The 25,655-nt window shown below is 37.0% G+C and overlaps 1 protein-coding gene across 2 annotated transcripts in view; it reads left to right on the top strand.

Moving 5' to 3' along the window:
- The first annotated feature begins 1,393 nt into the window (after window positions 1–1,393).
- ZW10 (zw10 kinetochore protein) overlaps window positions 1,394–25,655 on the top strand; it is a 36,141-nt gene continuing 11,879 nt past the window's right edge. The window contains exons 1-11 of one of the 2 annotated variants that reach the window (XM_037505294.2): window positions 1,394–1,589; window positions 7,702–7,836; window positions 8,908–9,009; window positions 9,199–9,276; window positions 9,428–9,587; window positions 11,103–11,255; window positions 11,669–11,860; window positions 17,016–17,179; window positions 18,276–18,458; window positions 22,457–22,695; window positions 24,640–24,711. In XM_037505294.2, the coding sequence (XP_037361191.1) occupies window positions 1,485–1,589; window positions 7,702–7,836; window positions 8,908–9,009; window positions 9,199–9,276; window positions 9,428–9,587; window positions 11,103–11,255; window positions 11,669–11,860; window positions 17,016–17,179; window positions 18,276–18,458; window positions 22,457–22,695; window positions 24,640–24,711 (1,583 nt within the window). In that variant the 5' untranslated portion in view covers window positions 1,394–1,484. Of the gene's footprint in view, window positions 1,590–5,480; window positions 5,686–7,701; window positions 7,837–8,907; window positions 9,010–9,198; window positions 9,277–9,427; window positions 9,588–11,102; window positions 11,256–11,668; window positions 11,861–17,015; window positions 17,180–18,275; window positions 18,459–22,456; window positions 22,696–24,639; window positions 24,712–25,655 lie in introns of those variants that run through there. The other variant, XM_054693107.1, reaches the window with a different exon arrangement.

The following is a 25,655-nucleotide window of genomic DNA, read 5'->3' as shown; positions in this document are numbered from 1 at the left end:
GCTTTCTCACCAGACATTTACTATTCATAGCATTTAGAATTCAAAGTTAGTTAACGGGTCTACATACAGAAGTTGATTTGGTTTTCTAGGGACAGGTGCTTCCCAGGATGTTTTGGCTAATCTTTGTGCTTCTATCTCAGCCCCAGTTTCAGTTTCTCTGCTCATGTCAGAAGCAGCTGCCTTCCCCTCACTGTGCTAAGAAGACAATTAAAATAGACAAGGACCTTAGCATCAGTGTTAACTTGGGCTCCACGCTTACAAGATTACTTTTAAAAAATTAAAGAAACATTTGAATGAAAGCACTATATGTTTATTGCAGAAAAATGGAAAAACATAACGAAAGAGAATAAATAGTATGGGCCCACCACTCCTTTGGTTTTCATCCATTACCTCTGTGTACCTGATAGTTATTTTTAAAAAGGAATCATAAATATGTAATTTATTTAAATAATAAAACTTAATTTTAAAAAGTTTTCCATAAAATTGAATTGTAATATCTGCTATAAAGTGCAAAGTATATTGATCTAGTCCACACAGTACTAATAGCATTTATACCTAAGTAATACTATAAAAAGCGTAAACATATGTCTTACATAGATTATGTAGTTATACACATATCGTTTGTAGTAAACATACATAGATGTAATGTAAACTACACAATATAAAAGGAATGCAATAATAGTCAGCTTTTTATGAGGTGACGCCACTTTATTGCACAACTTCAGAGGGCACCATTCATTATAGTCTGATGGCCACTGTGTGCCAATGAGAATGATTATTTAACCAAAAAGATCGAGTGGGTCCGTCTGGTCTTCCGGCTAGATAAATTTTCTTTTTTTTTTTTTTTAAAGATTTATTTATTTATACCAGAACCGGGGTACAGGCCAGAAGCGCAAGAGGGTGAAGGGATTCACCGGAGACAGAGCAGGGAACAGAACAGGCAGACTGACGAAATACACTGCTGAGAGGAGCAGCGGGCGCGGCAGGAGAGGTCTGTGCGCCATGTGGGTAGCTTCTTGGCCGGCCGGGAATCGAACCCGCGCTGCCGAGGCTGTGGACAGCTTCACAGCGAAGCGCTCAACCTCCTGCCACCAGGGAGGGCCCTGGCTGGATAAATTTTTATAGATAAGTGTTTTGAAGTTGAGCGAGAATCAGTGAAGACCGGTTATTAAATAACAACTTCTCATTCCTTCCAGTAAAAAAACGGGCGGGAAAAGACAAGCCATTTCAAAAGAAAAAAAAAAATCAACAGAGGAAAACGCGTCCCACATAGTTTGCCACCTACCGGACACCGTAGAAATTGTACGCCAAGATCATCGTTCTGTCTGCTGGGAATTGTAGTTCAGCCCGCGTTTTCGCGGCTGTGATCTGGGACCCGCGAGACTCCATTTCCCGGCAGGCCAGGCGCCAAGGCCGCCGGCGGGAGTGGAGCTGCCGCGCTGGCTTTTAGAGAGCGACTGTCAGCTTTGGTCCCGGTGGTCACGATGGCCTCGTTCGTGACGGAAGTTTTGGCACAATCGGGGAGGCTGGAGAAGGAGGACCTGGGCACCCAGATCAGCCGCCTGACCCGGCAGGTGGAGGAGATCAAGGTGAGGGCGGAGCAGCTGTTGACTGGAGAGCTGAAAGGGGTCGGCGTGTGACGGGGGTGGGGGTTGGGGGCGGGGCTGAAGGCGGAGTGGGTAGAGGTGTCAGTGGGGGGCTGGGGCGAGTAGGGGCGGGGGGGGGGGAGCCCGGACGGGGTTCAGGGATTGCGGGGGCGAGGAGACCTGGGACTGTGTGGAGGAAGAGGCAGTGACTTGGGAGTGGTGGGGAGTAGGGTGTGCTTGGAGAGGGTTGCGGTGGGGGAATTAGCAGGACAACCAAGGAGACCAGCCGAGCAGGGGCGGCAAGGACTGGAAGCCCCTAAGCTTCTAGGGAGGGAACTTTATGTGAAGGAGGCCAGGAAAATGACTAATTAAAAGAAAGTAAGAATCAAAATCAACAAGCAACTATAAACCAGAGACACACTACGTGGGAAGGGGTGGAGGAGGGAGTAGGGTCATAAGGGGGGGGGGGGGAATTGTATGGGGAATATAACCAAGATGAAAATGCACACATTGTGCAAAAATGAAAAATGATGTAAAAAATACATAAAGTAAAATTTAAAAAAAGAAATGAAGACAGGCTCCCTCTCCCATCTGTGTTTTTCTCCTCCTCCGACTCTTCTTTGTGGATTTGTTGATGAATGTTGTTAAAAACAAAGTAAAATAAAACAAATAGCCCTGAAATGGAGGCACTTGTGCTAAGTCCACTAATATTTAACACCGAACCCAAATGCAGCTTCAGCTTCCCCCAGGATGCAGACTTAGCAGGTCAGAAAAGTCAGTATTGACTTTTCTGGTCAGCATCAATGAAGTAACTTTTTTCCATTTCCTAAAGGAAGGTGAGAATCTACCACAAAACCTTTTTCCTTTTGCCATGGATAGGTTACCTAAACCTGAAGGAATCGCCTTATCCCTTATCTTGTCCTCTTTCTGCTTTTAAAAACTGATGTTGTATAGCTTTTTGAAGTTCTTTTGTACTTGCTAGATGAGATGCTGCCAACTCATGAATGGTTGAGTAAAGCCAGTTAGATTTTTAAAATTAACTCGGTTGGATTTTTGCTATTTAATAGATTTAGTGGCAGCAACTGATCCCAAGTAAATTACTGATGGCGTTTGGGAACGAGAAACACAGGCATGATACCAGCGAACCTCTTTTGAGTTCACTGTCTTTCTCTCTGTTTCTGAGGGCCATGGGTAAGTGCTTATTGGTTCTGACCTCTGATATCTGCATTGAGTTACTGATCTAATTGGTTTTTCAATACAGGTCAGGTTAGTTTGAATTAGTAGATAGTTTTACCCTGAGCCAGTTCCTGATTCTCCCCTAATTCACACAACAGTGAATTAGGAAGGCCCTACTAGGAGGCATTCATGATTTAGGATTCACCTTGTTTGATAGATCTGTGCTTCTCTGGCTAGGAGTAAATACAAATGAATATTTAGTCAGAAACCTCTCCTTAAATTGTAAGGATATTGCTGATTATATTGTTGCTAATGTTATATCTAACAAAGATCCTTAGACTTGCTGATCAAAGTTGTTTTTTGATAATAGGAAACTCCTTGATTATCAGGTCAAGGGAGGAGGAGTCTGTGCTATGGCCAACACCTACTGCACTTGGCTTAACATTTCTGGCGAAGTTGGAATTCATTTACCTAAGATCACTGAACAAGCCATTTGGCTTAAAGGGTGACTCCTTTTGTGGGCTCTTTCTTATTTGATTTTGGATGGTTGAGGTCTTGGGGACCACGGCTCTGAAGTGTACTCCAAACATTAGGAATCATCCTGCTTATTATAGTCATAAACTGCCTGGTGTGTTGTGGCCTTTTACACTTTAAAGGAGTGTTTGCTAACCACCAAGCAAATGATCTTCCTAACACTAGAACATCAGAAAAGAAGAGAGTGATCAGATGAAAGATTGTAAGCCTGGAGCTGTGACCTGTGAATATCACAGGGGCAGAGCAAAAACATTATGACCTATGGATACCACACAAAAGAACATCAAACAGCAATAACAACAACAACACACAAACTTCAGGTACTTCAAAACAGGTTCTGAGAGGGATGCTTATGCCTTGAAATTTTGATCATATGTCTCACTTGAGCTGAGAGTTTGATCAAAAGGTGGGAATCGTTAAAACAAACAAAGTGCTTGTACTAAGTCGATCAAGACTTAATACCTTTTTTTTTTTCATTTTATTTCTACTGATGGGCTATGATGCTAAACTTAATTCCTCTCTCCCCCTTATACTCTACCTGTCTATCTCCAACCCCCACCTCAGACTCTTCATGGTGTTTGTTTATTGTTGTCCACTGGTTCTTTAAAATATTTGACAGTATTGAATTGTCTACTGTGTAAATGCCCAGTATTTATTTTTATTTTTATTAATCTCTTTACCATGCATAATTCTCTCAGACTTCCTCCTTTTTATTGGAAATGGATGCGTTTTAACTTTTTTATGGATGAATAGTATTCCATAGTGTGGATATAATTATATTCTATTATATGGACATACCACATCTTCTTGATCAATTGTCTGTTGATAGGCATTTAGACAGCTTCCATGTCCTAGCTGTTGTAAATAATGCTGCTATGATCATTGCAATAATGTAGCCTTTTGCATCGATGGTGTCATTTCTGTGGATAGATGTGCAAGAGTGGGATTGCTGGTTCATACAGTATTTCCATTTTTAGTTTTTTAAGGTAAATCCAAATTGCTTTCCATAATGGCTGTATAGGGTTCACATTCTCAGACACAGCGTAGTAGGGTTCCTCTTTCTCTGCATCCTCTCCACACTTGTTGGAGATTTTTTTAATATGTGCAGGTGTGAAATAGTATCTCATTGTGGTTTTGACCTTTTAAACCTTTTAATCATTTATAGTTAATCTAAATGTGGTGTTAGCCTGCCCCCCAAGGAATATATTCTTAAATGATCAGTATGGAATTTTCTGGTTGGCACTAAAGTAATTTTCCGTTTCTCAAAGAAAGGTGAGATAATCAGCCACAAGACTTTTTATTCTCCATAGGTAGGTAACCTAAGCCTGAAATAATCACCTCTAATTTTATCTTGCCTGCTATCTGTCTATAAAAACCTTTCATTTTATACAGCTTTATCACTACTACGGCCTGAGTTCCATCCCCGGCCATGGAGCTAACCCTCATATGGCACAGCAGACCCCTCCTGTCTCGCTTTCCCTTAGCAGTGTATTTTAGTAGACCTGCCTGTTCTGTTCTGCATTCTGTCTCTGTTGAATCCTCTCACACACACACACACACACACACACACACACACACACGCCTTTTGCTCCTCTGGCCTGCACCCTAGTTCTTCTATGTATAAATAAGTCTTCTTTAAAAAATCATTTTATACAGATTTTTGAAACCCTCTTCTTACATGGGATGTTGTGAATTAATCACTTAATAAAGCTGGTTAGCTCTTTAAAAGTAACAAATTGTTGTTATTTAACAACATAATAGCTTTGGGACTATTATGCCAATTTTCTCCCTAAATTTTTGTTATTAAAACCTATCAATATGTTTATTAAACTCTCCTTCTCAAGCCCTTGAGGGTATGTTAAATGTTACAAAGCCCCTGCTGTCTTAAGATTGATAGAAAACAAAAACCACATAGCCTCAGTTTTTCCTTTGCACTGGTATTGTTACCTTGCCAGTATTTGCCCACATATTTACTGCTTTTATTTAAAATTGTATGTATATACCTGGATTTAAAGAAGCAAGTTTGACTCTGTACTGTAAAGCATGAAGTTGTTGTTTTTAACCAAAAGTGGTTTTTTAGATTTTAAATGTTCTTGTCACAGCTCTCCTTTAAAATGGATTTAGGATTTTTCATTAGCTTTTATATGAAGGAAGGAAGTGTAGCTAATGTAGCATTGTAACAGGGTGGTCCCCAGGAAAGGGGGAGGTTCCAGGTTCCCTGCCCCACCCAAGGAAGGGTGGAGCTGAGCAGGAGGAGAAGAAGCTGCAGAAGAGACTGAGGAAGGAAGCAGGATGGAGCAAGGAGACCTGGAGGAGGCGCATGGAGCCTAGAGACACGTGAAGAAACTGCGCTTGTCTTTTGGTCGTGGACTAGGTGACACAGATGTGGGTGAGACCCGTGGGGAGGTGACAATGGCAGCTTTTATCTTGATGTTGATTTTGCTCTTTTCCTTCCGGGCTTGTCCGGTTGTTTGTGACCCTTTTCTGTGGGTCCCCACTGGAAGATGCTTTAGACTTGTGGCTGGCTTTGGGGCCTTGTTCTGGGCCAATCCCATTTGGATGGACTTTTACCCCTGAGGGGACGGGTAACTTTGGGTGCTTCATTTAGAAACTAGACTCTTTGCCTTACCTGTATTGTTTCCTAGTTTTATTAAAGTTCCTTCCCATTAAAGTCTCCTATGTTTTGTGTTGATGCGGCGGATGGCAGAACCCATGTAGAATAGGCAGGTTTGCGGGGTTTGGGCTGCCCCTCTCCCTGCCCTATAACAGCATGACACTCAAGGTTCCCAAATGTTCGTGTCTTAACTTGCCTTTCCTTTCAATCATTTCCTTTGCCAGCTTGAATCTTAGCCAATTGAGCATTACTGTTTATACTCCAAGAAGACCCACTTTTTTTTTTTTAATTTCCAGATTTTGCTTATGTTGCCATTTCTACCTATTTCAAGTTTCATCTCAAATGGAGTGTTTCTGCATGAAAATTTCCCCACTTTCCCCTCAGTTGTGCTACCGGAGAACATCAGATCTGGAGGACATTATGTTTCTGTATTTTATATATGCTAGCTGTATTTTGTGTTCTAGTTACTTAAGTATATACTGTCTTTCCTTCCTAAGAGGAATTTGTTGGCAAGCATAATTTATTCATGTATCTTCCAGAGCATTGAATAATTCAGTGCTAAGTGTTCAATTATTTGCTTATTAATTTAATTTGAATTAAAGGGGATGAATAAAATCATCATTTTAGGGTATTAAGATTAGATCTATGACTTCCTAAGCAAGAAGATAGAAATTCTTTAATTGAATTATATACATTATGGATTATCTTCTTGCTCTCTAGTACATAGATGATTAAAATTAGTGGCTATAGTCTGAGCTCACATATTTCAGTGTGAGAACTTTTATCTCCCCCTTTCTTTACCAGTATATGTACAACTCTTAGACCTTGTTGGGATTTGGTTTTGATACCGGAATTGTCAGGCCTAGTCTCCCAGCCAGGAATGGATTCCAGGCTGCAGGGCAGCGCTGAGCCCCAGCCGCTAGACCCCCACGGGTTGGTGTCTCACGAAGCCGCAGCAGGAACTTCGCAGACGCTCAGGCAAGCAAGCGAGAAGAGGCAGTTTGTTTAGAAAAAAGAAAAAGTTTATTGAGGAGAAAAAGAACAGAAATAAAGTGGGACTCCCAGGCCAGGGAACCAGGCCTGGGAGGGGCAAGGAAGCCAAAGTAGAGTCGTGTCTTAGGGAATATATACCTTTTTTCCCTCATTATTCTAAAGCTGCCCCAGTCTCTTTGTGATTGGTCAGTTCTCGGCTGTCTCACTCAATTTGTTACTGAGTGGGGATCTTCACATTCCTTATCTAACAGCTTTCTCTTTCCCCATTTGTTGCATCTTTAAATTTATGGCCCAGTCTTTGGATGGGCATCCCTGCATTGAAGTTAAACAGCTGCCCTTCTAATGTGACCATAAATTAAACCACTCTCCATTTCTCCAATCTCCGCCTCCCTTTACCACCTGAAGGAAACCAGGACCAGCATTAACAATGTTGTCCTTGGTCCTGGCATGTTTGTTTTTCCTAATGGAATTGGTTATATTTCTTTGGTTGTCCTTATCTCTGAAGCCTCCCCAAATTCTTCAGAGGTCCCCTCCTGCACTATCCCTAAAACTGCCTAATAACCCTAGCTTGCCCTGTCTCAGTTTTCATTGCCTTTCTGAACGTTAATGATGTTATGGGATTCTTAAGGGTGGGAGAAATGTATTTTTTAGAAATTCATTGACTTGGCGGGAAAGTGAATGGGTATGGATAACTGGCAAGAATTTTTAACATGGAAGATTCCTTATTGAAGACAAGCTATATATTTTTAAAAGAGTCCTCTGCTCATCTCATTGTAGGTTTTCCATCTTATGTTTTAGGGTGAAGTATGCAGTTTGATCAGCAAGAAGTATAGTGAATTCTTGCCTAGCATGCAGAGTGCACAGGACCTGGTTACACAGGTGGATAAACTGTCTGAAGACATTGACCTGCTGAAATCCAGGATAGAGAGAGAGGTAAGAAGAGTCTGTTATATTGGGTAGGTTTGTTGGGGAGGCAGTTTAGCTTCCTGATTCATAAAACAATTCTGTTCTGTAAAACTTCATGACCTCAGTTACCTTATTGGTAAATTTAAGTTGAACTTGATGATTTTAGGATTACTTCTAACTTTAAGGTAGAAATATTTTGTAAGACTGTAGTTTAAACAATTTTTTTTTATGGCAAACTTAAAAAAGCCTATAGTAGTATCATGCATTTGATAGTACTTTACAGTTGTCTTAGTATTTTGTTTCCATGATAAATAGAAACAGATGATGCCTTAAATGGGGTCATTTGACCTTTTCTCTGTTCTCCTACTTTAAAGTGCTTGCATTTCTCAGGTGCTAGCATTTCTCAGTTGCTAGCATACATTAATAACTGCTGTTCTCTGGGAAATTGACTTGGTTTGCTTTTGTCACTCTACTTTATGTCATAAAACCACTTTCCCTGGGCATCCAGAAAATCCTTGACCATGTTGTACTGTGCCACTTCATGGCATGAGTGCCTACTATATTTCTTCTATGCTATATTTCTTTACATAAGAAACACTTCATGTTTGCTGAAATACTGTCATTACGTAGAGAAGCCTGTCTGGAAACAGGCTTTATAATTTTAGGAACAATTTTCATATATATTGTCTTATTAAGATTTTTTCCCTATAGCCTCTCTTTAGGAAAAATAGGTCGTTGACAGAGCAAATGTCCAATTTTAGGTGTAGAATGAGTTACTACATAGCAATGGGAGTTCACTTCAATAATCCAGGTGGATGAACTCTCATGAAAGGTAACTGCTTAACTCAAGATTGATGGTTACATGAGGATATTTAAGTTCATGGATAGGGGTATTCCTGCACAGGGTAAAGATTTGGACTAAATAGGCCCCTTAAGTAAAAGCTCTTCCTACTACATTCTGTGATTTTTATTCCAATCCTGGCATTTTTTAAATTTCAATATGAATTATATTAACCCAGTAATGCTTATTGGTGAGCTGTCTTTTACTTCTTAGGCACAGTATAGCTTAAAACTACTTGTTTTTGGTATGTGAATTAGGTCCGCAGAGATCTTCATGTATCAACTGCTGAATTTACAGACTTGAAGCACCAGTTGGAAAGAGACTCAGTAGTCCTAAGTTTGCTTAAACAGCTGCAAGAGGTAATTTCAACTCTACTTTCAATGTTTTGGTGGTGAGAAAGTGTTTTTTTCCCAAATGGTCTCATTATTAAGTGGGTATCCCTTGACTGTACGGTATTTTTTCAGGTTTGAATAAAAAACCAAGCAGACAGACTTGAAATAATAGGATGTGTAGAATAAAATACTTAATAACTATACTTATCTTTTCAGTTTTCTACGGCTATTGAAGAGTATAATTGTGCATTAACAGAGAAGAAGTATGTCTCTGCTGCTCAGCATCTAGAAGAGGTATTAAACACTTTCTTCAAAGCATGAATAATTAATACTATTCTTGTTTGGTAAATTTTGTGTTCCATGTATTCTTTGTTTTTATACAAATATATTCTAATTGCCCTGAGTTCAGATGGAATGTTTAACAGTGATTTCATTCCACCTCCAGGCACAAAAATGTTTGAAGTTAGTAAAATCTAGAAAATGCTTTGATTTAAAAATCTTGAAATCTCTCAGCATGGAGTTCACTATACAGAAACAGAACATACTTTATCACCTTGGAGAAGAGTGGCAGAAACTGATTGTATGGAAGTTCCCACCATCAAAAGGTACTGCTGGCCTGTGGTAGAATTTTTGCTTCATCTGCCTGAACTCATTTGGCTTTTGTATATATGGTAACAATTTTATATTGATAGATGAGAAGGTTTCATTTGTTAATCTCCCGAGTCGACATTGAGTTCTCATGTTAAGTAAAATTTTTGTTAGGATTACCTCATCTGAGTCCCTAAAGTGTCCCTACTTCCCTTACATCTATCTGGTGGGTGGGCCCATGTGGTAGAGGTGGTAGTAATTTCAGACCACACGGTTTCCACTCTTGTAGCATGTACCCATTTCTAGTCGCCCTAATTCTGGCACTTTATCCTGCCTAGAAAGCTTATTTTAAAAAGCTGTTCTTAACTTTCTCTTGTTGAGGACAGAAAATTGGTGGCCAATGGGACAGTGGTTTGGTTCAATTTTTTTCAGTCCTTGGAGAAAAATGGTGACAAATCATGAGATAGGGGGTGCTTTGCCAGTTGAAGAAATAGGATCCTGATTTTGAATTGTATTACTGGGCTCTCAGCCCCTCTGCACACCTATGAGTATGAGCCCACCTGATACCCTGTTTACACAAAATATAACCTCTGAGGATGTGTGTAAAGACATTCCATACATGTGGTGTGATTTCTAACACTGAGTTGTAAAGTTTAGTCTATTTGAGGGAAAACGCCCCACCTTTCCCACAACCCCCCCCCACCTTTCCCACAACCATTTTGGCCTCCAAATACATTATATATGCATATGTGTACACAACACACACCTGTACGTATTGTAGGTATTTGAAGGAAATAATATAGAAAATTTTAGTTTTTACTTCCAATTAGATTATAAAAAAGAGACGATAATGGGTGTATTAATTAATTATTTATTTTTTAAAGATTCATTTATTTATGTACACAAGAGCCGGGGTATAGGCTGGAGATACAGGGGTGAGAGGATTCACCAGAGACAGAGTGGGGAGCAGAACAGGCAGACTGACTGAAATACACTGCTGAGGGGAGCAGCGGGCGAGACAGGAGAGGTCTGCTGTGCCATGTGGGTTGCTCCCTGGCCGGCTGGGGATCGAACTCATGCTGCTGAGGCTGTAGATTGCTTCACAGTGCGGTGCTTAACCCCTTGTGCCACCAGTGAGGCCCAGTATATTAATTCTTTGATATAACATACCCTTCCTGATAAACTTGATTGGCAAGTTTCTCTTTAATTGGTGAGGAAGCCTTAAGTGCAACTGGGATCTCAATTTTCTCTCCTTCCCTTTCTTCAGTCATTCAGTTCATATTTAATAAACATTACTTTAGGCATTATCTTGCTTTTGTACTTTATTTGATTCTTTGAAGATAAGGAAAAAAGCCTTTCCATTTTAAAGTGATGCCAAGGGACATGTATGTAATAATTAGTATTTAGGCGCACTGGAAGTATATTGTAATTAAGCCACATATTTAGGAATCTCAATAGGGACTGGGCTCTGAAGAATAGAAGTTAGAACACCTTGTGTTGCTGAGAGCTGATATTTTTCCCCTTTTGCTTAGATACCAACAACTTGGAATCTTGCCTACAAACAGAACTTCATTTATATACGGAGCAATCTCAAAAAGAAGAGAAGACTCCTGTGCCTCCAATTAGTTCTGTTCTTTTGGCATTTTCTATTCTTGGGGAGCTACATACCAAGCTTAAATCATTTGGTAAGGCCTACTACTTGTTTCATTTGCATAAAGTCTCAGAAGGTCCAGTGTTTAATCCAGAAGCAATTATAAAATATTCTCTGGATGCTGTCAGTGATGGATCATAGGTCTTGACATCATGTCTCATCAAATGGAATTGTGATAAGTATAACCCTTTTTATTATGGTCTTGAATTACTTTCTCTCCTTTTAAACTGGCTGCTGCTATTTTATTTGATTTTTTGAAGTATTTAAATAAAAATTTGCAGACAAGGTCTGTGCACCTTTGGTGGGAAAGCATAGCATATAATGGGTGATGTGCAATGTCATGGTATATGTGTTTTTGTTGTTAGGGTGAGAGGTCTTTTTCCCTTTTTTGATACGCTTTTAAGTTTCTTGTGTTGGATTTTGATGAGTGTTTTTGTGATTTTTCAGGTCAAATGCTGCTGAAGTATATCCTTAGGCCTCTGACCTCTTGCCCATCCCTTTATGCTGTGATAGAAACTCAGCCCAATATCATTACCATTCATTTTGAATCTGTGATGACTGACTTAGAACATCCACCACCATCTGAAGTTTTTTCAAAGATAAGACTGGTACTGGAAGTGCTACAGAAGCAACTTCTAGGTATGTATCCTCAAGGCAGTGCTTTTATATTTTGGAAAAGTCCGTGTTTTTTATTTTAAAGTAAATCTTATTTTACGGGTGGTAAAAACCCCCACAGTGTGAGTGAGGGGACTGTGATACACCATAGCAGCACCGTAGTTGCCTTTCTGTTTCTTGCTCTATTTTGCTTCCCTTTTGTTATATGTTAACAGGTACGGTCATTAGTGGGTACCCCAGGTTCAGGATTTGTAATATTCACTCACATTCTAGGATCCCCATCTCTTGCTCGACTTCAAGTCACATCACATTTTGAGACTTTTACACACTTCAATGGGAAAATCCCCATTAACCTGATGCAAGCAAACTAGGTTTAACATAGGAAAGAATTACACTCCAACTCAGACTTTTGGTTAGATGTTTGTGTAGTCACACTTAAAATTACCAGTTTCTGTTTTTCCATTTTACTTGAATCTTTTTTTTATTGGTTGTCATGCTATTAAAAATAAAGTTTTTTCTCTCTGTCTGTCTATCATCTATATGTGTATCTATCTTTCTTTTTTTGGTCTATTTGACTTACCTTTTTTTTTTCTTTATTAAGTAGTCAAATCAAACATTCTTGCTGTGAGAAAATGAGAAAGTAATGCTGCTTTTATTTGTATGTATCCCTGGTAGGTGTGTAGTTCTCTTGACATAAATAATTTATATGTAAAGCAAAAATTTTTCTAGTTTTGACAGCAGAGGAGAAAACAATCTTAAGACTTGCATAAGCTGCAAAAGTCCAAGGTAGTTTTTTTCCCCTTCACTTGGGGAAATAATACACTTCTATTTTCATTAGATAGAAGTAAAATTATAAACAAAGTTTCCCAAGATTGGAAGGTCCCAGAAAAGTTTTTCAATTCACATGTCTTTGATGCTTGAATCTTCTCTGTAGCACTCCTATTAATTGATCATATAACCAATATTAGTATCTTTAGTGAGAGGAACTTCCTTTTGAGGCAGTCCATACTACCTCTGGGCAATTCTGAGTACTTTGGAATTTTTGTATGTCTCCTATATATATATTACATAATAGTACCCAAATGCCCATTTTTAAATGAACTCTTTAGGATAGTTATTTTAAAAACTTGTTCAAAATAGATTCCCCTGGAATGTCTGCTTTATTGATGCTATTTCTACCGTATGGAGTATATAGAACAGATCTAATTCCTGCTACATCTGATAGACTTGATTCTCTACAGTAGCTATTACTTTTCCCCATACATTTTAACATCAGTGTAACCATACTTGGGTTTTTCTTCTATGGCATAATTTTAAGTTCCCCTCATCTTCATTGTTCTTCTGTAAACATATTACAGAACAAATCTTTCCAGGCATAGTCTGAACTGATTCAGAGTAATACGGAACTTGCATGTTCCTCATTCTCAGTTTCATGCTTATTTTAATGTTGTCAAAGGCTGTTGTCCACAGTTAAGTCAATGAATTTAATGTTAATGAAAATCCTTTGTCATACTTATCACAAATTGCTGCTTTCCCATCTTGAACTTGATTTTTTGGAGCTAAAAATCTTTGTTAAATTTTAATTAAGAAAATTTTGCAATGTGTTTACTATCCTTTCTATTTCATGTTGCATGCATATCTGTTTTCTTCTAGTATAATCTAAGTCATTGATGATGCTGTTATCTGAGAGAAGGCTAAAGTTCAGGGTATTTTGGGAAATTCTGGTAGAAACCTTTTTCTGGTTTGACATTCCTCCATTTAAATTAATACTTGATCAGCACGTTTTTATTTGTAATAAAAAAGATACTATTAGTACCTTGGCTATTCCGAGCAGAACTCAGTTGTTTTTGCTAGGTGCTCTGCTTATCTCTAGTATGCATTTTAGACCATGACAAGGTCTAAATAACTGCTTTTGTTACAGCTATTTCCTTTCCTTTTGATCCAGAGATTATTATCTTTAGCAGTGAAGAAGACAGTCAAACAACAATTTAGGAATTCTGTGTTCTCTTTGATGTATATTTATTGTCATATATTTCTTTCAGTAGATGCATGAACAGTGATAATTTATAGTGTTTGCTTATATATAGATATACATCCTGAATCACTTTAGCAACTATATTCATGGTACATTTTATAGATTCTGTTTCAGAAAAACACAAATATGTATCATGCCATGAATGTCTTTATTAAAGTTCCAATAAATGTGCACTTTTTGCTTAATACAGCATTGGAACACTGTTATGATAAACATGAATTTTCTATGTCAAGCTGAAATTCTTTTTTGTCAATATAATCCTATTCTTACTAATGACATTCACTTTGTTTTCCCAATTTATTTCATGGAAGGAAAAGTGAGGTTCTTTAATTTTGCTGCATTTAAACCTTAGTTAATTTCTTAATTTTCAAAATATATATACTTACATATCATATAATATATGTAAAATTTATTTCTAGCACAGTTTGGAGGGAAAAGGGTAAAAAGAAAATTTTAAAACTTTTTTTCAAGTCATTAGGTTTTTTAAAAAAATTTCATTTCATTGAGGTGGTATTGTTTTACATGTGATTCAGAGGTATAGTATCACACCTCTTGGAATGTATGTTGCAGCCACTCCCACCACCAAGGTACCCATAGTCCTCTGCCATAGTCCATTGTGCCCCCTCCACACATTGCTCTCCACCATCCTTCAACCCCTCTTGTAGCCTTAGTTTGACTCATAGATTTTTGGGGTTTGTTATTGGTTTAGTTTTGACTGACCCTTTGTTTTGTTTCTCTTTATTCCACATATAAGTGCAGCTATCTGGTATTTGTCTTTTTCCTTCCGACTTATTTTGCTCATTCTTATCCCCTCCAGTTCTATCCATTATCACAAATGGCAAGAAAGAATTCATCTTTTTTTTTTTTATTGCTGAGTAGTAGTCCATTGTGTATATGTATCACATCTTAATTCATTCATCTGTCCTTGGGCACTTGGGTTGTTTCCATAACTTGGCTATGTCTAATCATACAATTCTTAAGAGATTAAAAAATACTGCATTGCAAATTCAAATTTTTAGACTGTGTACTGACATTATTTCTTTGAAAATTTAGATGTGCTTTTATACAGAATGTACTCAGTGTCTTTTCTAAAGCTAAAGAAAAGTATTGGTGATTTTTTTAGAAGTTGAAGCAATTGACATTTGATAGTATGAGAAATATTGGTACACTATAGCTAATATCCGATAGTGACTTAATTAAGGCTTGTTCACATTTAAAAAATGGTTTCCTCATTATTTTCTAAGTTTCTGTAACGAATGATTGCTCTTACCATCTGTCGATACATAAAAATGATGTGTGTGTGTACACGTGCATGTGAGCACAAGAATCCAAGTCATTCTGTAGCTGGCCAAAGTTACAAGCTCAGATCCTGTTGAAATCACATTTTTTGATTGGGATTTGTCATTTCAGATGACTAGTTTTCCCAAATCCTTTTTGAGAGAGCTTGACAAATTCCAAATACACTTGCTGAAAATGTCTCTTCATATTGTTCCCTTTATTATCCTTAAAAAAAGAAAAAATTCCCTGCTAACAGGCAGGTTTTTGTTTTGCTGTTTTAGCACATCACATCTGCCATTCATTGTGAAATATGTGGCAGATTTTCTTCCAGCCCCTTTTCCCTCTACTATTCCAGGGCTCCAGCTGGCTTCTGCATCTTCATTTGATTCTTTTAAATTTAAAAATTTGTCATAACTTTTTTAACCTAGAAAAATAATTATATAATCAAATAAGCATTTCAATTTAACTACTTTTACAGCTTATATAGATATCTGTTATTTGTGCAATACACAGCTTACGATGGTACATTAGTGCATAGGGGAAAAAATCATGTAGGTGAATCTGTTTACACCAAATGGATCAGTGATGTTTGTGTGAAACTCTAGAAATGATGTACATGCCTGACATGAGCACTACCATACAGCATACCTTACATGGCACAATGATTAAAATTAAATATAATCTTACCCAAAAAGTAAGCTTGTGTTTTACAGAAATATTTCACACTTGTTTATTTAAATTTTTTATTAGAAAATATGTACCAAAGTCCCAAGAACCCTTCATCCAGTTTTCCCCACTGTTAACATGTGTAACTATAGAACAATATGAAAGCCAGAAAATTGCCTTTGGTATAAGTCACAGAGTTCAAATTTCACTAGGTTTGCCCGCTGTCATTTGTGTGTGTGTGTGTGATAGTTCCAGGCACTTTTGTCACATGTATAGATCATGTAACCGTCAACATAATCAAGATACAGAACTATTGTATCACTGCAAGACTCACTTGTGCCTACCCTTTATAACCACACTTCCTTGGTTTCAGTTTAAATTTAAGTTAGTTATAAATTTAGAAAATGTATTCCTTTATCACATTTAGCCACATTGCAAGTTCTCAGTAGCAAAATGTGGCTTGTGGTTACTCTATTGGACAGTGCAATCCTAGACTTAAACATTGTAAGGAATCTCAAGGTTCAAGTCTATGAGATAATATGATTACTCTAAGATTCTTAACCCCTAAGTTCTTCTTTGGTGAATTAGAAACAGGTTCAAAATAGCTGATCTCTTTTATAGTAACTTTTTCATACTTATTATTTAATTAATAGTTTATTCTAAATATAACTCCCTCAAAATGTGTTATAAAAACACACACTAGAAGATATACTATAGAATAAATATTTAAGAATTCTGTTTGGTAGGCTAGATATTACTCTGTAATGTAAGGTGTTTATTGATATTTTACTTAGGATACTCAGATATTATGCAGAGATGAAAAAGTATGTTTATTCAATATTAATGAACTGAGATTTTATTGTAACCTAGTTTCAGGTTGGTATGCAGAACTTCTGAATGCTTGTCATAGAAGAGGATCAGTAGATAGCAGTAGATTATTTTAATGTAGTTGGTGTAATATCTTATTGTTACAGAGTACAGGCAGTAATACAATGCAGTCAGCTCTTTTGAGCAGTGAAAATAAAATAATAATTGTATGTCTTGTTTTACCCCATGCAGTCAGTTGAGGTAGCTGTAGAATAATCTGTGTTGTTTTCCCTATCATCTTAAAAATTAAAGAATTCTAGACAACTAGGGAACTTAAGAATATATCCATAACATGAATGGTTTCTTGTTTAAAACTTTTTCTTTTGAATTCAGATTTACCTCTTAATAATGACCTAGAAAATGAAAAAACACCTAAGATCACTTTGGCTGAGATGCTTGGTGACATGATCTGGGAGGACTTGTCTGAGTGCCTCATTAAAAACTGTTTGGTTTATTCTATCCCAACAAATAGCAGCAAGTTACAGCAGTATGAAGAGGTAAGAACAGAAATATCACAGGTTTTAAGAGACTATAAGTTCCTCTTGGTATCTTTTGATTTTCCTTGGAAATCCTTTGTTCTTTTGCTACATCTGTAGGAAAATTCTAAATAAGAGTAGCTTTTGTTTGGAGATGTATACTTTCTTATTAAGTGTATTTTCTTTACTAAGATACTTTAAAAAGCAATTGTGTACTTGTATCAGATATAGTAGCTACTATGTCACACTTATTTTGCTGCTTTTTTGTGTTTAACACTGAAATAAACATTTATGTTAAAAATCTTTCCACCCCTAGTCAGTGAAGCCAGAAATTTCTGTTGAAGATATTCTTCTTAATGAATTTAGGACTGATAAAGCATATATTTTTATTTTTTTATTTTATTTTTTTTAATAATAAATTTTATTTTTATATTCCCCATACAATTGCAACCCCTCCATTTTGACCCCAATCCCTCCCCTCCCGCCACCCACCCCCCCAAAAGTGTCTCTGGTTCATAGATTTTTGTTGATTTTGATTTTCACTTTCTTATAGTTATTCATTTTCCTGGTCCCTTATTTAAGTTTTCTAGATTCCTGCTATGAGTGAGACCATCCGGTATTTTTCTTTTTCTTTCTGGCTCATTTCGCTGAGCATGATCCCTTCCAGCGCCATCCATGTTGCTGCAAATAAAGCATATATTTTTATACGCAGTAATTATGGATTTTTTTTAACGATTTTTTTTTAATATAGAAGAACTGGGGTACAGGCCAGAGGTGTGGGAGGGTGAGAGGGTTCACCAGAGACAAAGCGGGGGGCAAAACAGGCAGTTGGACCGAAATATACTGCTGAGGGGAACAGTGGGCGAGATAGGAGAGGTCTGCCATGCCATGCGGGTATCTCACTGGCTGGCCGGGAATTGAACCCGTGCTGCAGAGGCTGTGGACAGCTGCACAGCTCTGTGCTTAACCTGCTGTGCCACCGGAGAGGCCCAATTATGCCTGTTCTTAAACTTAAATGACCAGTTGATCCTTTTTTCTTTTCTGTACATTGGATTTGAAATTTTAATGTTGAAATGGAATGTGTGCACATAATTTTTTCCTTATATTTTTTCCTCAGATCATACAGTCCACTGAAGAATTTGAAAGTGCCCTAAAGGAGATGAAATTTTTAAAAGGAGATACTACTGATTTGCTAAAATATGCCCGAAATGTCAATTGTCATTTTGCTAACAAGAAGTGTCAGGATGTGATTGTGACAGCTAGAAACCTAATGACCTCTGAAATTCACAATACTGTGAAGGTATCAGGTTATAGTATTACATTGTATTTAGGAACTAGCACATTTTTGAGATGTTTGTGGTAGAGTAGAAGAGACCATGACAGTTGTTGAAACCATGGAGGCAAGTTACTAATCTCTTAAATAGCAGTTGTTTCATCTTTGTTTATTTTTATTAAATTTTATTAATGTACTGTTGGTTTACATATTTTTTTTAGCATTTTGTGAGTGTAACATCTCTCCTCTACCATCTTTAAAGTGATTTTAATAGCTGTCTCCTTAATTGGGTGTTAAAGAGTTCCAAATAAGACATTACACTTGAAATCATTGTGTAAATTGAAAAAAATCCTACATTTAAATAATGGATTACTGTTGTTGAAATTGGTATGTCATCCTGTAGATTTTTCTCAACTTTGTAACTTGAGTTTTTAATGAACAGTCTTGTTACAGGTATAATTGGACTTTTTTATTATGTCCAGAGATTATATCCTATTGTGAAAATGTTGACTCCATCTTAGACTAATAGTGGGACTAATTTTGAAGCTATCATAAAAGGATGTGATCTATATAGGGTATACAAAGTTACCTGCTAAATCAACACACTAATTTGTACTGAGCACAATTTACTCTTAATATAGTTAACTGGATACATTTTTTATTTATTTTCTGTATCTTACATATATTAAATAATATGTTGCAAGTGTCAGATTAATTAGATTTACTTAGATTAAAGAAAGGCAAAGACTAAGGTAATCCTTAATAGAAAATGCCTCAGCCATTTTTCTGCTATTACTGAAGTGTCTAGGCTCTTCCTCTCTCTTTCCCTTCTTTTGACATCGCTCATTTTCCTATTTGTGTTCATTTCAGCAAGCTATTTAATTAGCCATTTGAACTGCATGGATATTAACACACTTGAAGGTAATTTTGGATTGTGGAGAAAGCTGAAATCTATTTCAGTACCTAGAACTGTGCTGTTGTTGTTTTTTCCTTGTCTTTTCATTTTAACATGATATCACCTGGTTATGTCACTCTTGTGCACAAAATCCAGTGGCTTCCCTTCACATTTAGAGATGGTGGCATCCAAAGCCTTATATGTAATTGTCCCCATTGCCTCTGTGACTCCGTCTTCTATTATATTTGTCTTTAGTCCCTCTGCTCCAGGTATCCTGCCCTTATTGCTGTTCTCTGAATTTGCTAGGCCCACTTGGTTGCAGAGCCTTTTAACCTCTTGTTCCCTCTGCTTGAAACATTTCTTAACCACATACACTCACTTGACTTACTCTTTTTCCTGATGACTCTTTTCAAAATTGTGATCTCTTAGGTCCTGTTCCATTTCCTTGGTGTATTTTTCTAATTATCTCATCAACCAACACTCTGTCCGAATTAGTTATCATTTCTCCCTTTCTAGAAAATAAGCTCCATGAGGGCAGGTTTTGGAGTTTCAGTGACTGTTTTGTTTACCATTATATCTCCAGCACCAAGACGGTGTCTGTTGTATACTGTGTGCTTAGTGCTCAGTAAATATTTGCTAAACAAATAAATAAATAAATATCTCACTCAAATTTATCATAACTCCTTGATGTAAATAGGATTATTACTGGATTGCTCTATGATTCTGGGTTAAGTCTTTTAACTGTCGGACCCCACTTTATTCTTTTGTAATGTGATGGAATTGGACTGGCTAAACATAGCTTTTCCTACTTAGCTAGTTCTCACATTCTGTAAAATTGCCCAGGTACTCAAATCCTAATGATGTAGTCTCCTCTAGGTTGTTTTTTTTTCAGTAGTGGTGCACTGACACTTGGGGCCACGTAATTCTTTGCTGTGGGGACTTCCTGTACCATGTTTGGTAGCATTCCTCACTTCTACCCAGTAGATTCCAGTAGCATTTCTCCCAGTTAAGGTAACTAAAAGTGTCTCCAGACATTGCTAAATCTCTCTTGGAGGACAACATTGTCTCTGCTTGAGAACCACTGCTCTAGATTCTAGTATGGTTCTTTCCCTTGGAATCCAGACCCTGGAATTAGATCTTCTAAACTGCTCAACTTTGGGGAAAAAACGCCTCTCTTTTTTAAAAAAAATCATTATCAGCTTATTTGTCTTTCATGATCTTCATCTAAATTATCACTAAAACAATATCTTTACCCACAATTTTTCCAAAATGATCTAAAGTTTTGTTTTGTTGTTACACTTTAACCTTATACAACCTTGTAGGTACTGTATCAGATCTTGCATTCTTCCATCTTAGCTTCCTTCGCCCTCATTACAGCCATTTTTTGAGTCCTGTATATTTGGGTCCATTATTTATAAGATAAACATTAGCATTTTTCTAATCATTTCTATGTTTTTTCATCTGCATTTCATCTTAATCATATATTCAGCTGTCATATTCTTGACATTAAAATTCTCATTTATATTCCATAATACTGCTATGAAGTAGATATATTATAACATTTTGCAGATTAGGAATGTGGGTCTGATTACTTATTAGGCTTGAAACTTTTTCCTTTTTTAAATTAAATTAAATTAATTTATATATATATTTTACATCATTGTTCATTTTTAAACAATGTTTGCTTTTTTTCCCCTCAGGTGTAGTCCCCATTAGAATTTCATCCACCAATTCACCAGTGCACCATCACCACAGTCCCCTGTGCTCCTTCCTCCCTCCTTCTGCCTCTCCCTCCCCCTGAAACTTTTTCTATTAGAAATTTTCTGTACAGGTGCAGTATGTGTAAAGCAGTTATTCTTATGGGGAGTGTAGGCAACCTGCTGCTTACACCTGTTATAACTCTCTGAGGCTCCTGAAAGCAACTTTGAGAAGCAGAGTTTGAAATGTCATCATTATAGTACAGTTTCTCCCTTTTACAGTAAAAAAAAAATTGATGTCTAGATTTTGTTAAAATTTGGGTCAAAAATACTGATGTTTCTAGACTTGCAGCTTAGTGTTCTTTCATCTATCATTGACCAAATTGGGAAATTTTCATTCTGCATAAGCCTTTTTTGGTTTGAATTTGAAGTTTTTGCTGAGGAAGGATGTGCTAGCCTGAATGCATTAATTTCTCTGACTAAGCCAGCTTATGTTCTTGGTAGAAAATAATTTGTTTAAAGACAGTGGAACACAAAATTATACTAGCCTGAAAAAAATGATTTTGGAATCATTTACTTGGGCCAATTTCCCAGCTTTGTTAATTTCCAGTAAGATTAAAAATGCTTGACAGAATTACACACTAAGGGGATTACTGGCCTCCCTGGTGGCGCAAGGTGTAAAGCACTGCACTGTGAAGCAATCCGAAGCCTCTGCAGCACCAGTTTGATCCCCAGCCGGCCAGGGAGAAACCACATGGCAAAGCATACCTCTCCTGTTTTGCCCGCTGCTCCCCTCAGCAATGTACTTCAGTCAGTCTGCCTGTTCTGTTCCCCACTCTGTCTCTGGTGAATCCTCTCACCCCTCACGTCTCTGGCCTGTGCCCCGGCTCTTATATGCATAAGTAAATAAATCTTTAAAAAAAAAGGGGGGGGCCTCCCCGGTGGCGCAGCGGTTGAGCATTGGGTTGCGAAGCTGCCTGCAGCCTCTGCGGCGCCGGTTCGATCCTCGGCTGCTCCCCGGCCACCAGAGGAGGGTCCCACATGGCGCGCAGACCTCTCCTGCCGCCCGCTGCTCCCCTCAGCAGTGTACTTCGGTCCTTCTGCCTGCTCTGCTCCCTGCTCTGGCTCTGGTGAATTCTCTCACCCTCCCGCGCTTCTGACTGTACCCAGTGCATGTATAAACAAAACAAACAAATAAATAAATAAAACATGCCTCTATTTAAAAAAAAAAAAAAAAAAAAAAAAAGGGGGGGATTATTTATAACATGCTCTCACCCAAGATTGAACCATCTTTAGAACACTAACATGTTTAATCTTTTAATTACTCTGTAGAGGTACAGTTTTTCATACAAGTAGTTAGTATCTTATTCCTTACTACATTTTTGTATTTGAATTACTCTGATGACAATGTCTTTTTTGTTTTTGTATCCTAGATTACTCCTGATTGTAAGATAACTGTACCAGACTTACCCAGTCCTGATGAAGATAACAAGCTAGAAGTACAGAAAGTGTCCACAACTCAGTATAACAAAGTTATGAATTTAGAACCTGAAAATACATTGGACCAACATTCCTTTTCTTTGCCAACATGCCGCATCAGTGAATCTGTAAAGAAGTTAATGGAACTTGCTTATCAGACTTTACTAGAGGCAACAACCAGCAGTGATCAGTGGTATGAATTCTAACTCATCTGGAAATGCACTAACTTGACTAAATACATATCTAAAGTAGATATTAGGAAAATTAGCTGCAATGCTTTGGGTCTTACCCCATTAGTTCATTTGTTTTTTCTAGAAAAACAGAACAACGATATTTACAGTGACATTCATTTTACAAGGAATAAGAAATAGAAGCATGTGTGTGGGTGGAAAAAGTTTTTAATCACTTTTTAATGAAAAGTTCTTTAATTCTTTTGTTTACTCTTGACTTGAATGGAGCAAGAATAATATCTGGAAAGTGATTAATGCTCACATGTTTATTATTATTGGTGGAGGTGGTAATAGTTATACTGTGCTCTGGCCTTATCTAGCCCTTTAGCTTAACTTTGATTTTGCCTGGCTTTAGCTAATTTATATTTTAGCTAATTTATATATTTAAACATTTATTTTCCAAGCAATAATAATTTTGCTGGGTAGCCAAAGGTAGGACAAAAGAATGCAGTATACCAAAGATTTCATCCTTTCAAAGTGATTTCTCCTAATCTACATTGTAGTTGGAGTACCTTATATTCTTCCACATGTTGTACAGCTCTCTCTTTGTTTAATAAACACCCTCCCTAGTCCTGTTCTAAACTAAGTAGAAAGTGGCAGGTTATATCCCTTGTTTGTTGTACAGATTTATAAAAATTTCTTTAGTTTGAATCTAAGTGTAGCAGATTTTTATATCTCATATTCATAGGAGAAGAAAATTCAGTTAGGACTGCTTAATCAGTTTATATCTTCAGATGGGCTTTCAGAGTTACAGTTTTTATCTCCACATGCAAACAGATCACTTTATTTTATTTAGCTCTGGGAAGAACATGTTTGCCAGGATACTTCCATGACTTTAATGAATCATTATTTCACAAGCTCATCTAATTTTAAATCTAAGTTGGAAAAAAGTACATGTGCAAGGAAGTATGTACTTCTTTGGCAAAATAAATACAGGAGAGACTATTTCTTTCCATGGCATTCACCTAAATTGTACCAGATCAGAGATTAGGAATGCAAGGCCATGTTTCCTTCCTAAAATTTTTGAGAACACAGAACATCAAGCAATATTTTTGAGTACTGAATGTATATGAACAGATTTTCCACTAAAAGAAATAGTTTTTAAGAGAACACACATAAACATAACAATGTAGTACAACAAACCCACTTCCACATTCTTAAAGCTTGAACAGCAACATATGCAGCAAAAATAAAATAATTAAGTATCATAATAACCAAGTAATAATAGTGTTTGGGAGTATAGGGATGCCGTGACCTAATTTTCTAAATATTTGTGAAATTGCTTGTGACTTGTTCAAGGTACATAGTTTAAGGTATTCTTATGTAGAAGTAAGCTACATAAACCTTATATTTGCCTTAGTGCATTTTTAATAATAATCTTTAGGCATTCTAAGGCCAGACTTAAAGGGCAAAATATGAGGTTAGAATCTATCCTAGAAATGTTGATTCATCTTGCATTGGGGTAAGGAGTAAAGGTGAAAGCTGAAAGTCAGGCTAATTCTAAAAGAACCAAGTGAATGCCTTTATTGATACTGTGCCCTTTGCAGAATGCGTCAGTGAGTAGGTGACATTTGCTTGAGGCTTAGCTCCATTTGTTACTGAGGGGATACTCTGGGTACTGGCCCAACCCAAATTGGTAAATGGAAAAGAGGCTTTGGTGTTGAATGCTGCTATTCTTTAAATTATTAATGGATTTAGGTTTTAAGGACTACAGTCTAGTTAGTAAATACTGGTTGAGAATATATTTCCATTTAAATTAATACTATTTGCAGCAGTGACCAAAGCACATGTATTCCCTCCAACTATAGTTTTAGCCGATGGCTCTTACTTATGGTGCATTTAATTGTTTTTTGTTCTTATTTCTGATATATCCTTGTGTATTTCTATTCGAACTTTTTTTCTCCTAGTGCTGTTCAACTTTTCTACTCTGTGAGGAATATCTTCCATTTGTTCCATGATGTCGTACCAACGTATCACAAGTGAGTGTGACTGTGTCTGATTACTGTGTAATACTGTATGTCTAAATGTTGGCAGGTCAGATTAAAAGTGGTAATTTTGTATTTCACCAAAGATCTTTTGGTTACTACAATTCACAATAAAATGCATTAAACCATTTTAAAATACATGTTTAAAGGACATTGGTCATTTACTAACACATTAATAAGGACATTATAAAGTTGCAATATAGTAAGGGAGCAAAAATTTAAAAACTTAAAAGACCTTTACCCTGTTCTTGATCCTAGGTATTTTCAGAGCTGCCTTACTTAATTAAACATAGTACATTTTCCCTTGGCATTCACATTCTTGCAGACCTAATACCACGTGGTGGTTCTTTAACTGTTGAGTGTGATCAGCCTTTCTTTCTAGCTATATTTACCTATGTCTTAGACTTTAAGTTTTCCTTTTTTGATATTAAATGAAAAATTACTTATAACTGTGAGGCTCCAGGAATTTTCTCTGTAATCCAAATTAAGTGTTTTGGATGCGTTTTATAAATGTTTTTAATAGTAAGTCAATAGTCAATATAGCTATTCCATAGCCAATGACTCTAGTTTCCAAGGGAAAAAAACAGTAAAAATTAACTATTTTTTAGCTCAGATTTTTCAACAGTTGAGATGTTTTTAAATAAGCCATCTATTGTTTTGTTATAAAGAGAACTTATTGTCAACTTTTTTTTATATTCTCTTTGCTGTGGTTTAAAGTTCTTATTTCTCTTTCTGCTTAGTCACTGTGAAAGAAAATAGCATCTGTGGATCAGTTAACAGCCTTAAAGATTCAGAGCGATACTAGGTGTAGAAACATTTTCATACTGCTGTAGAGTTAGAGTTGCCTCTTTCTCCTTTGTCTAACCTTACAACTTTGTGCTGGACCTTCCCCGCCATGGTTTATAAATTTGAGTACGTACCACAATCACATGGAAGCC

Source organism: Talpa occidentalis, unplaced genomic scaffold (assembly GCF_014898055.3).
Source record: "Talpa occidentalis isolate TD23 unplaced genomic scaffold, MPIMG_talOcc4v2.1 talOcc4.12, whole genome shotgun sequence".
Classification (NCBI taxonomy): Eukaryota; Metazoa; Chordata; class Mammalia; order Eulipotyphla; family Talpidae; genus Talpa; species Talpa occidentalis.
Note: the sequence above shows the minus strand (reverse complement) of the source record. Positions and strands in the feature narration are given on the sequence as shown.